General features: G+C 35.2%; 1 protein-coding gene across 1 annotated transcript in view; it reads left to right on the top strand.

Annotated features, from left to right (window-relative positions):
• The window catches only part of NETO1 (neuropilin and tolloid like 1), a 164,768-nt gene extending 152,383 nt beyond the window's left edge, over positions 1-12,385 (top strand). The window contains exons 8-11 of the mRNA XM_049900718.1: positions 4,553-4,666; positions 9,869-10,427; positions 11,415-11,489; positions 12,350-12,385. Coding sequence (XP_049756675.1) covers positions 4,553-4,666; positions 9,869-10,427; positions 11,415-11,475 — 734 coding nt within the window. The 3' untranslated portion in view covers positions 11,476-11,489; positions 12,350-12,385. The remainder of the gene's footprint in view (positions 1-4,552; positions 4,667-9,868; positions 10,428-11,414; positions 11,490-12,349) is intronic.
• Positions 12,386-13,886: the final 1,501 nt, after the last annotated feature.

Below are 13,886 nucleotides of genomic sequence, written 5' to 3'. Positions count from 1 at the left end.
GTGTGTTTTGATAATTACAACAACTTGTTTACTTTTTATACTTTATATCTTAAGTAATTCTCCATAGTATTCTATGTTTTCTTAAGAATTTTATCCCTAAAACAGCTTTTGAACACTGGGGCAACACTTTCCAAAGTTTCGGTTTTGATTTTGATTTTTTTTTTTATTACCACAAGGCTCCTGAGCCTTCTGATGGGTACATGCCCTGAGGATCACTGAAACGATGATAGGCAGTTGTGTACCATTTATCTCAATCTTAATGATCCAGAAAACAGTTTTGCCTCTCTATAGCAAAGTGGTCTACTAAATTTTGTGGTTCCAAAAAATCTGTCATGAAATATTTGAATAAATGTTCACCATGGACATTTTTGGAAACCCTGTTGGCATAGTGGTTAAGAGGTATAGCTGCTCAAACCCACCAGACGCTCCTTGGAAACCCTATGGGGCAGTTCTACTCTGCCTTTATGAAGGGTTGCTATGAGTCGGAAGTGACTCGATGCCAATGGATTTTTTTTTAATGGACATTTTAAATGGAATTTAAAATTGAAGTACCTGTACATAATCTCAAAATCTGGTTCAAAGGTGCCTCTTCCGAAAATTGTGTTACCACAGTTATGGGACAATATTTTCGTTTTTACCCTAGTCTCAATTCCATAGGATCACTAAGAACTTTGGAAAAACACTCCTGGATGTTACATTGATGCCAAAAGGCCAAGATCTATTCTCTTTTATACATTGCTTTCCAAGATGAAACTTGAGTCTGTCTTTACTATTTGGTTTTCAAAAATATGTGCTCTCTTGATAGTCTTGTTAAAGAGGAATACCACAACTAAATACCGTACACAGCTAAACCTTCCTCTACTAAGTAGTACAAGCACATGTTAAAATCTGCATTTGTTATTGTATTTAACATGCATAAATTCTGTTTTCTGCTTCTTTTTTTGAGAATTGAACTTTTGATGATATTTTACACTGAAAATGAAGGTAGCAAAGGAAGGTACTCTCCTAGATATAAAAATCACTTAGCCAGAAAGTCTTAGCTTCTAGAAAGTCCTAGACGTATCTTAGAAGCAGATTTTGTTTGTTTGTTTGTTTGCTTGGCTATTAAAAAAAAAAGGCATACTAGTTATAAACTCATCTTTTGTTTTTTTACACATGTAACTAGTGTAGCAACATAAAACCAAAGAGCTTGCAGCTGGAGGTCTCTGGTGTATCATTGACTTTGTTTTCACATTCAAATATATTACTAAATCCATACAATGACTTTCAGGAAAGCAAGAGGAGAGAAACATTAATTTCTGCAAGTTGTAAAGTTAATTAGTTGTATTTACTTGTCATTGTGCTTACTTCGTGTACCAGCGGAACCGATTTAAAACCACATGTTGAATCATAGAAGGGGATCATCAGTTTAGCACCAGGGATTGATTTTTAGTGATGTGAATGACTAGTGTTCTAGATTGAGGGTTTGGAGGAAGATGTGTTAGGAAAGTTATTAAAATAAATATCCCCCAAACATTTTTGAGTTAAAAACATTTCATTATCATCGGTTTATTTTCTAATTTGGGCTTTTTTTTTTTTAGTTTGTCATTTTCATAGAAACTGTATGGATATTAGCAAAAGTAAGGGATAAAGATATGAAATAATATCTAGAATGATAAAAAAAAGAGAAGGTAGAATGATTCCAGTTTTCATATTTGCATAATTATTTAATATAAAGAAATGTGCCAGGGTTGTGATTTATTGGCATCCTTGTACTATCTGCAGTCCCAGTCAAGCCACTAACATTTAAAAATAACTGATACAGATTTACAGTTTATAAGACATTTTCACAACTACTCATCAGCAGAGACCAATGAAGTCACACCTGGAGTATCTGGAATACAAAGCACAATGATCTTACCAGCATACTGTTTTAGTTCACGTATTACAAAGTGCGATACCTTTTTTACTTAGGTATTTACATGTTTAAACTTTTTCATTAGCCCATCCTATTTAATAGTAATGGTTTTCTTAACTCATTACGGAAGGTCAAAAAATATATATGCTCTTTTCAAGGTGTTCTCTACTTGATGAATAACTCTACTTTCAAAACCACTGCAGTCTATTCGGTAATTGAGTGGTTTTTACCTCTGTATGTAAACGCTTTGCAGACATTCACATCTATATGCAGAAAACATCTTTTTGCTCTGTGTACACATTTTGACAGCATCCATCATCTGCTTAACAGACCAAATCAGTTTTGCAAAAGCCATTATGGTTGACAACTAAAATGCAAATTTAGTTCCTTACTAAAAAGCATATTTTTGCAATACCATAGCAGATTGTTAAAATTGACAATATACAAGTTTTGTATGGTGCTTAACAAATCGCTAGTCTGGTAAAGGGTTAAGCATGATCCTTTTCTTTTTGAAATGATTACCACATACTTTTACTCTTCAGTATTTTTTTTTTCCCCAAGATAACTACTACATTTTTTTTTTAATCTCTAATCAGAAACCTGAAGTCAAATCAGAGCAGAAGAAAGAAGAAATCCTCTTAAATTATTACAGCAGAGGCGCTGGAAGGGGAGAGTGTGTGGTTAGCCAGGAGGGATCTATCCCTTTTGCTTGAGTTAGCTACGTTTGCCTTTCTTTTGATTTTCAGGATTTGCCTATTTTGCTTTTTAAAAGGATTCTTCTAGGTATGTTATAAATATACTAAGTATATTCCTGAAAGTTTGGGCTAATATAACAAGTACATTAAAGAAGGTAACCTTCTAAATCATCTGCACTATAAAATTTCAAAAGTACGTAATCCTTTATAGCGTGATTGTTAAAAGAACAAACAAACTCATTGCTGTCCAGTTGATTCCAACTGCTAGTGACCCTATAGGACAGAGTAGAACTGCACCATAGGGTTTCCAAGGCTATAATCTTTATGGAACCAGACTGCCACATCTTTCTCCTGTCCAAGAGCTGGTGTATTTGAAACGCTAACCTTTTGGTAAGTAACTAAGAGATTTAACCACTGAGCCATTGGGGCTCTTTATAATAAGGTAGCAGTGTTTAGATAATATTGAACATTAATAAATCTTTAGGAGCCCTGATGGTAGAATGGTTAAGCACTCAGCTCCTAACCGAGGTCGTTGGTTTGAACCTACCAGCCACTTTGTGGGGGAAAAAAGACCTGGCAGTCAGCTCCCATAAAGACTGCAGCCTAGGAAACCCTATGGGACAGTTCTATTCTGTCATACGAGGTCACTGTGAGTCAGAATTGACTCGATGACATGCAGCAACAACAATACATTTTTACTCATTAATTAACCACTATAAATTATGTGTTTCGTATGTAGGTTTTTCTAGAATGCCTATGCTTAAAAGGGTGGCCGAAATATTGTAGCAGGAAAAAAAAAAGAAACACTAAAATTATATTTTCTGAGATTTATGGAGTGATTACAAAGGTAAAACAAAAGTTAACTGCCAAGCAGTCTCTGTGAATTATGTCATAATTCAGTAATACTCCACCCAGAACAGAGACTGTTTTAAATATCCCTGTTACTCTAATAGTGAAAGAAATATAATTTTCTAATATTGAAACCATATGTAAACTTTTACCTTGCTGTGTTAACTGCTCATTTTTTATCCTAATTAGCTAACCAAATTTCATACCTTCTGGATTCTTCTTTTACCCCCCAGTGCCCTAAATGTGCATTTTAATTTGGAGATCATGGGCCATCGTACCTAAAGTCACTAGAATGTGTGGAATGCATGTAGACTAATTTTGTTACTGTATATGTGTTCAATGTGGATGCGTATGTTGTAGATTTTTCTTATGTCCTTCAGGACTAATTTCTTCCTGGTCCTGAAATCCCATGATTTTTTTTTTTTTCATATTCATAAATGACATTATAGGGTTTGGTTTATTACATACTTTTCTTAATTTGTACTTGCTGAGCAGATGTTTTTTTCAAATTATTGCAGTATTTCAATTAAATCTATATGCACAGTGGTAGCAAATTTGTGCATTTGGAATTTCAGTACCAAACATAATGTTATGTGCATGGTAGGCACTTAACAGTATTTGCTAATGAATCCAAAAACCAAAACCAAACCCACTGCCATCAAGTCAATTCCAACTCCTAGTGACCCTATAGGACAGAGTAGAGCTGCCCTGTAGAGTTTCCAAGGAGCACTTGGTGGATTCAAACTGCTGACCATTTATTTGGTTAGCAGCTGTAGCGCTTAACCAGTATGCTACCAGGGTTTCCTGCTAATGAATAGATCAGGAAAAAAAAAAAAACCTGTGTGGATAATGTACTTCATTTTTACAGTAGAAAGCACCCTGTGCCAGCTTTCTAAACTGAGCAACTGTAGAGGAATGCCAGCTTTGTTGCTAACACAAAAAATAATCACCACAACTGAACACTTTGGAGAATCTCATGTCAGGTTGTTTATCTCAATGTAAAGGCAAACGGTCATTCTCATCTTTTTGCTTTTAGGTTTGAAATGTGAGCGATTTTCTTCTGAGCATAAATGATACCTTTTTTTTCTTTTCTTCTGTTTGTGGTTTTTAGCTCCCTGTGAAGGCAATACCTTCTTCTGCCATAGTAACATGTGCATTAACAACACATTGGTCTGTAATGGGCTCCAGAACTGCGTGTATCCTTGGGATGAAAATCACTGTAAAGGTAATGATTAGTCCTTGAGACTCAAAAACTTTCCTGCCTGTAGGGTGGAGTGGGGAAGTTTATTTCAATGTTGATATGTATCCAGCACCCTTAGAAATAGAGCATACAGTGCTTTTAAAGAAGCCCTGGTGGTGCAATGGGTAAGCACTCGACCGCTAACTGAAAAGTTGGTGGACCGAACCCACGACCAGCTCCGCAGGAGACAGTCCTGGTGATCTGCTGCCATAAAGATGACAGCTTTGGAGACGCTATAGGGCAGCTTTACTCTGTCACGTGGGGCTGCTGCGAGTCAGAATCAACTTAATGGCACCCAACAACCACAACGATAGGGAGTTTTATGAGCTCTGTGCGTGTTTTGTAATTGATTAGTAAGCATTTTTCTTTGCCTTTACTCATGCGGTATTTAAGACCTTTCTCTCTATTAGAACCTACAGAGCCAGGAAGAGGGAAATCAGAGCTTAGTGGAGTTTGTTAGTTCGCTCTCATCCAGGTACCCTTTCCCCGTCTGTCCTCAGGTACCTCTCAGCTATTCCTGTTTGTCCTCATTGGACATTGTTCACACACACTGAAGACAAAGTGTATTGAAGGAACATTTGTGCTTTCGAGTACTTTCTGCCACTTAACTTCAATTTTGCTGCTAAAATCTTTTTTTTTTTCCCCCAGTGAAAATACCTTCCAAGCCCCTCTCTGCTTCTCTCAGCTAAAGACAGAGGTTGATTTATAGAGACAGGAATCCTTGGCTGAGTTCTAAAGGTTGTATGTTTTAGTTAAATTAGAAGAGCCAGATATATTCTTTTATTAAGATCCAATATTAAACAATTTGCAAATGAAGAGAAACAGATAACTCTTTCATGTGTAAAGTCCAATATCATCTATTAAAATGCCCTCTGTGGCTAGAAGCAGAAAAAACATTGTAATAGTAGCTGTGGTTTCAGACTGTCAATAAGGAGGGCAGGTCCTGCTTCAACTATTTTGATCGTGGGGCATTGGTGATGGTTAGTTTTGTGTACAAGGAACAATTTCTGAATAGATAGAAATTAAATAGTTCATGAAGGATCTTAATACAGCACTGCTAATCCTTTCCTGAGTGATGAGATATAGGTTTGACCACCTACATTTTCCATCTCTCAGGTTTTTTGAGAAGTTGCTTTCCCACTTTCAGTACATGCTGCCATCATGAGGGAACCTGTACAACCATTTGAAATGGAATAAATAGGTGTATGCTGCAAATTACTGTTTTTAAAGGGTATTGTGCATTCTGTAAGGGTATTTGGGTATCAGTAAACCTGTACATGAGTCCACAGGGACATTTGTATCCCAGAGGCCAACAGGACATATGCATCCCACCAGCCCTATCCCCAGAGTTTAGAGGGACATATGCATCCCACCACTCCTACGCACAGATCCCAGAGGGACACACTCAATTCAGACAGACTCAGTGATTCAACATGTATTCCATTAATGAAAGAAAAAAATGAACAAAAAATTTAAAGTGAGGAATAATTAGGTCATGAAAGGATTTTAATGATTAGTGGTCACTCTCGGTTTTGTTCATCTAATGTGATGCTGTGCCTATGAATGTAGGGGGTATTTGACATGAGATGGTAATCAAGAAAATGTGAATTGGAATGCATTATGAACTTCTGAACACAGCAAAACTGATGAGATTTCAGGGCAGAAATGAAAGTAAACTGGTCACTGTACACTGCACAGAGAAACAGCCTCAAAATGGGGGCAAAGCCACATTCAAATTTAATTCAGATAGGAAACATTTCCTCATTTGTTCCATTTTTATTTTTTATCAAATAATAAACCACAAGGGGAGAGAACTATCTTTCCACTGCAAAGAGAAAATGACACCTGAAAGCACTCTTAAACTGTCATTAGACTTATTGTTTAATTGTTGGTTTAGTTTTATTTTAACACCCTGCTGCATGTGGGTTAGGAAAAACATTAGCTTTGGTTCTCCAGAAAGAACAGAAAAGAAAGGCAGGACTGCTAAATAACAGCAAAAAGAACAATGTTAATAACAATAAGTATAGGAAGCTGATAATTATAATAATAATCACGTATCACTTTAATCATTTATATAGAAGTTTTATTGAGATAATTCACATACCATATAATTCACCCATTTAAAATGTATAAGTCAGTAGTTTTTAGTGTTTTCAGAGTTGTACAGTCGTTGCCACAGTCATTTTTAGAACATTTTTATCACACTAAAAAGAAATTGATACCCACTAGCAGCCACTTCTAATTTCTTCCCTCCCCCCCAGCCCAGTCTTAGGCAACAAATAATTTACCTTGCATCTCTAGATTTGCCTATCCTGAACCTTTCATGTAAAGGGAATCTTAAACATATGTTTGTGTTGTTGTTTGTTTTGTTTTTGTGACTGGCTTCTTAGTGTACTGTTTTCAAGGACCACACATGTTGTGGCATGTATCAGTATTTCATTCCTAGTTGCTGTTGAATAATATTCCAGTGTATGGATATACCATGCATCATACCATTTATTTCATACCATCATACCATTTGTTTATCCCTTCATCAGTTGATGTACATTTGGGTTGTTTCCACTTTTGGGCTATTAGGTATAATGCTTCTGTGAGCATTCATGTAGAAGTTTTTGTGTGGACATATGTTTTCATTTCTCTGGGGCATACACCTAGGGGCAAAATTACTAGGTCATATGAAAAAAAATTTTTTTTTTTTTTTTATTTATGGAAACTCTACATATAACCTTTGGAGGAACCGCCAGAATGATTTCTGAAGCTGATGCAACAGAAATACCCACCAATAGAGTATGAGGTTTCCAAATTCTTCACATCCCTTCCAACACTTGTTATTATGTCTTTTTTATTATAGCCATTCTAGTGGGGTGAACTTGGGAGTCCCTGTGTCATCCAAATAGTTAATGTGCCCAGCTACTAACTGAAAGGTTGGGGTTTTGAGTCTACCCAGAGATGCCTCAGAAAAAAAGGCCTGGAGATCTATGGCCAATAAATCAAATATTGAAAAACCTATGGAGCAGTTCTACTCTAACACACATGGGGTCACCTTGAGTCAGAATCCACTCAATGGCAACTGGTAGCTTGTAGTGGGATGAAGTGTTATTTCATTGTGGTTTTGGTTTGCATTTCCATAATAACTAATGACACTGAGCATCTTTTCATACGCATGTAGGCCGTTCCTATATCTTCTTTGAAGAAAAGTCTTTTTAGATCTTTTGCCCATTTTTTAATTGGGTTGTCTTTTTGTTGTGGAGTTGTAAGAGTATTTATGTATTCTAGTTACCAGACGCTTATCAGATACATAACTTTTAAGGATTTTCTCCCATACTCTGTTGTTGTTGTGTGGTGTCGAGTCGATTCCAACTCATAGCGACCCTATATTACAGTGTAGAACTGCACTGTAGGGTTTTCTGGGCTGTAATTTTTATGGGAACAGATCACCTAGTCTTTTTTCCCATGGAGTCGTTGGGTGGGTTCCAACCACCAACCTTTCTCTAGGTTGACTTTTTCACTTCTCTTCTTAGTGTCTCCTGTTGCACAAGTTTTTAAATTTATTGACATCCTATTTATCTATTTTTTGTTGTTGCTTGTACTGTTACTGCTATATCTAAGAAACTATTTCTTAACCTAAGCTCATGAAGATTTATGCCAATGTTTTTTTCTAAGAGTTATATATGTTCAGCTCTTACATTTAAGTCTCTGATCTATTTTGAGTTAATTTTTGCAAATGGTGTGAGAAAGGGGTCCAGCTTCGTTCTTTTGCATGTGGATATCCACTGGTCCCAGCACTATTTGATGTAGAGACTATTCTTTCTCTATTGGATAGTCTTGGCACCATTGTCAGTTGACCATAGATGTGTGAGTTTATTTGTGGACTCTCAATTATATTCCACTATCTATATATCTATACTTATGACAGTTTCACATTGTTTTGACTATGGTAGCTTTGTAGTAAGGTTTGAAATAGGGAAGTATGAGTCTTCCAAAATTGTCCTTTTTTAAAACTGTATTGGCTATCCTAGGTCCTTTGAATTTCCGTACAAACTTTAGATTCAGCTTGTCAATTTCTGCAAAGAAGTCAGCTGGGATTTTGATAGGGATTGCACTGAACTGCATATCAATTTGGGGAGTATCAGCACCTTAATAATATTAAATCTTTTGATCCATGAATATGGGATGTCTTCCCATTTACTTAAGTCTTTTTAAATTACTTTAAAAAATGGTAGTTTAAGTTGGTACTTCTTTTGTTAAATTGATTCCTAAGCATTGCATTATTTTTGATGTTATTGTATATTAAATTGTTAATTTCGTTGCTAGTGTAGAGAAATAGAATTGATTTTTGCGTATTTATTGTATATCTTGCCACCATGCTCAAATAGCTTATTAGTTCTAATAACATTTTACTGGATCCCTTATGATCTTCTATATAATATTATGTCATCTGAAAATAGAGATAGCTTTACTTCTTCTCCAATCTGTGTCTTTTATTTTATTATGTTGCCTGATTGCCCTATTAGAACCTCCAATACAATGTTGAATGGAAGTGTGAGAGTGGACATCCTTGTCTTGTTTGTGACCTTAGGGAGAAAGCATTCAACTTATCACCATTAATTATGATTTTTAAGATGCCCTTTATCACATCAAAGATGCCCCTCCTATTCCTAGTTTTTGAATGTTTTTATCATGAGGGGGTACTAGATTTTTTCAGATGCACTTTCTGTGTCTATTGAGCTGATCATGTGGTTTTGGCCTTTATTCTGTTGATATAGAGCGGTATGGGGATATTCATATTTCAAATAGTGGAATTGATAGGTTTCCTTATACCTATGAGAAGAAAATAATGTATTGTTTAAAAAATTGCCATTTCATTCCCAAATGTCATGCTAAAGGTCTTAGAAGACCTTTTCCAAACATGTAAGTGTGTGTGCGTGCACATGCATATGTTTTATAGCAGGGATGCAATGCTGGACAATTGGAAAGCTATTTTCAAGGCTGGAAGATGGGGCCCTCTTGAAAATTGAAACTTTGTTAATTTTTTTTTTTAATTCATGCTTCTTTAAGTCTATAAAAACTAGGCTTAGCCTTTTTCATTTTAAAGTTCTGAATATTCACTTTAACTGTAATTTTTAATGTGTGGTGGTCTGTTTCTGTTCTGTTCTGTTTGTGGTTTTCACTCTCCTCAACCTGTAGAAAAAAGGAAAGCCAATCTCCTGGACCAGCTGACCAACACAAGTGGGACTGTCATTGGCGTGACTTCCTGCATCGTCATCATCCTTATCATCATCTCTGTCATTGTGCAGATCAAACAGCCTCGTAAGAAATATGTCCAGAGGAAATCAGACTTTGACCAGACGGTGTTCCAGGAGGTGTTTGAGCCTCCACATTACGAGTTATGCACTCTCAGAGGGACGGGGGCTGCAGCTGACTTTGCAGATGTGCCAGATGACTTTGAAAATTACCATAAACTGCGGAGGTCATCTTCCAAATGCATTCATGACCATCACTGTGGATCACAGCTGTCCAGCGCTAAAGGCAGCCGCAGTAACCTCAGCACAAGAGATGCTTCTGTATTGACAGAAATGCCCCCACAGCCCGTCAAACCCCTCATCCCGCCCGTGAGCAGAAGGAATATCCTTGTCATGAAACACAACTACTCGCAAGACGCTGCAGATGCCTGTGACATTGATGAGATTGAGGAGGTACCGACCACGAGTCACAGGCTATCCAGACACGATAAAGCCGTCCAGCGGTCAGTATCCATAGATTTTTTGATGACAACTATAACTTGAGGACTGAAATACTTCCAGAATATCATGTTCTATGTTGTCTTCATATTTTAGTTTCTCTTTTTGCTAGTGTTTCAGACCATGGTGCCTCAACTTTTTTCTTCTCAGCACTATCCTTATTCTTCCTAAATCCCATAGATGTACATGATGCGGATATGTGTGTGAGCAAACACACACAAAGCCAAAGATATTTATTTCTATACACATACGATATTTCTTTCTACAAAAACTATGGGTTTTAGTTTATGATATAAATTTCTATTGCTGCTTGGCTTTCACATATTTAAAAGGAGGTCATGAATGCCACTCCCATCTATATATTTTTTAAGATGTGAAATGATATTTGGAAAACAGTTGCCTTATCATGATGGTTTGCCCATCTTATTGAATAATTTTAATGTAAAAATAATATATTTTGAGATATAACATATTTTGGTATTAAAATGAAAATATTTTTCTTCCACATTAACAGAATACTTACATTAAAAATTGCATATGGTGGCATGGAATGCTAAAATACTCATCATCTATAGTTAAATGCTTCTATAATTCATAGAACAGTTTAATTTATTTTCCTTGGCATATAGACAATACTTTCTGTGTTGTGTTATGGGCACTAAAATGATAAAAGTTTTAAGGACAGAATATTTAAATTAAAAAAAATTTTAATTTAAAGATCCAGTTTATTTCTGTTTTGTTTTGCATGTATATTAGCATTTCGTTTGTTTTATAATTTCCCATACTTTCTCAATGAATTATGCATTCTCAAAACCTAAAGTATTTCTAGTTGACTTAATATGTTTTGCATGCTGTTGGAGAAAAGAATTATTTCTTCAGGTTTTTATATTTTTTTGAAAGTTTAGGAATGCTTTTAAGTAAATATTTGTGTGCATATATGTATTTTTTGTACAACTACTACTTTGTTGAATGAAATAGCCATAACATTCCAGGTTCTGCCTCATTGGGTCTCTAAGCAAACATGAATCTGAATACAACACAACTAGGGTCTAAAAAGAAAATTCCAGGTAAGCGAATGCCCTTGGTTCTGCCTCCCACTTTGTTGTATTCTGTTTTGTTTTGTAGCAGTTACAGCTGCTTAGTAGTTCGTAGGGAATGTGCTATTTATCCATTACTCCTTAAACTATGTGTTTCTTGACATTTTACAGTTAGAAATATAATGAATTCAGTGCTAATAGAGTGATGGTTCTTAGCCTACATGTCTTTGAAATGAATTTTAATATTCTTATCCTCAAGTATTATAAGAAAGTATTATGAAAAAAGAACATCAAAGTATTGCATTTTAAAAGCAAAAATACTAAAATGAATGAACTCTTCAACGAATTGCCAGAAGAAACCCAAGATTTTAGGAATCAAGACTATGAATATTCAGTTTTAATATAACTGAAGTCCATATTTAAAGTGGTACTTACTTTATTGATTTTTAATTTGGCAATATTTGACTCGTAACTGGTACACTCAGTATTTGATAGAACTTACACAGTGTGTGCGCTCTTATTTTTGCATGAGTGTGTAGCTTCTCTCATCAGAATTAAATGCAGCATGTTTTGTCAAATTTTATGATATAAAATTTGAGTGCTTGATAATGTGAGATGTTTCATAAATACCAGTTGTCTATGTGTACATCTACATTTATCATAGGATAAAATAGGTTTACTTTTTGCACTGGATCATCTATCCTATATGAGAGTAATTCGTCTCCAATTAAATTTGCTTGACAGCTAATCTCTTCAAAACCCTTCAAGCTTCTCAGCTGTTCTTGAACTAGGTGAATGCATTTCCACGGTCTATCTTACCTTGATAAATTGATGTATTTGTATGTATTTTTTCATTGAGAGAAAACGTTTTAACTGTGTTTTATTTTCAGAGAAGAACTATTTATACAAACATGGGGACTGTGAAAAGGAAATTCTATAGTGAATTGTGAAAAGTGGACATATTTCTAAATTCATTCCACTGCCTTTATCCAAACTTAAGAATTACAGACATTTGTTATTCCTTCGGCAAGACATCCCCGCTGCGCAGTGATACGTTCATTTCGTAATTTGGTTGCTGGCCACCAAGTGCTCCTTAGTTTCTAAATACGTTTTGAGATTTACTGGAAACTTGAAGAAGAAATTAGTTCCTGATTCAGACGACCCTTACTTTATTTTTACTGTCAATTCCCCTTTTGTTTCTATGTTGTTTTACGTCTTTGTTATATAATTGTACGTTGTGTGATATGTAAAAAAACACGATTTTGGATGAACTCTGCGTTACATGTACATTGTTTTCATTATATAGACTGCTTGGGAATAGTGCGTTCCTGAGTGATTATGAACATGCTACCACGAAAAGTGAAACTATGGACCCTGGAAACACCCGCTAGAGGTTTTATGGACGATAAGCATCTATTGTTACGTTACAATTAAACGCAGCAAAAAGTAATGAGGAAAACTACTAGATTGCAATAAGAAAAATCTTTTTTTTTTTTTTTGGACCTTTCCTGTACACCCCCCAAATTTCTTTTTGTTTCATGTCAAAGGAAGATACTGAGTTTCAGAAATGGTTTTTGAAATCAGGTATTTTATCATCGGTACCCTACAATAGACACGTTTTTTGATTAAGCACTTAGCAATATGAGTGAATTGACAGTTTGAGAAAATACCCTGCATGTCAGAAATGGATATTTGAGTTGGAAAAATATCCTTTTTATTAGACATTGTAAAAAGCATGCATTCTCAGATACTGCTGTTACTCTTCCATTTCTTTGTCATATGCTTGCTACTTGTAACTTTTTATATAAAGATATATAAAAATGTGTAATAATTTCCTAACTTGAGTTCAATGAAATGTTTTCTTCTTAGCATAAGAAAAAACTGACTTACAGAAGTACACACTTTATATAAACACTTTCCACCTGTTAGGTGACTGGATGTCCTCTAGTATGGAGGCTTACTTTCTCCAATATTTGATTTCTAAAGTTTTATGGAATATGTTCTCATTTTGAAATAGGAAAGTCTTTTTTAAATGCTTTAAAATCACAGGCCCTTTTATGACCCAAATTATACCATTCTGAATTAATCTTATACTCAGGCACACTTATGACACTGAAAGTTTATTGATTTTGATTGTTTCATATAAATAAAGTAAATCCTATAATGTATTTAATTGCTGTTGAATTATATGCATACGCTGAGGTTTGATTTACTGAGTGGATACTTTCTTAACATATTGTATGTGTACTTTTAGAAAAGAAATTTTAGAAAATAGAAATACTGTGTATCTGTGTACCAACATTTTCAAAACTGCTTGATTTTGCAGGTTGAAAGAATTTTGTCCTTCAAATAACACAGCAGTCTAGACTTCCACAATTTAAACCTTGTAACTCAAACAGGTTTTACAAACCAAATTTATCAATTACT

The sequence above is a fragment of the Elephas maximus genome, chromosome 11 (assembly GCF_024166365.1).
Source record: "Elephas maximus indicus isolate mEleMax1 chromosome 11, mEleMax1 primary haplotype, whole genome shotgun sequence".
In the NCBI taxonomy this organism is placed as follows: domain Eukaryota; kingdom Metazoa; phylum Chordata; class Mammalia; order Proboscidea; family Elephantidae; genus Elephas; species Elephas maximus.
This window is presented reverse-complemented; position numbering and strand designations above follow the sequence as displayed.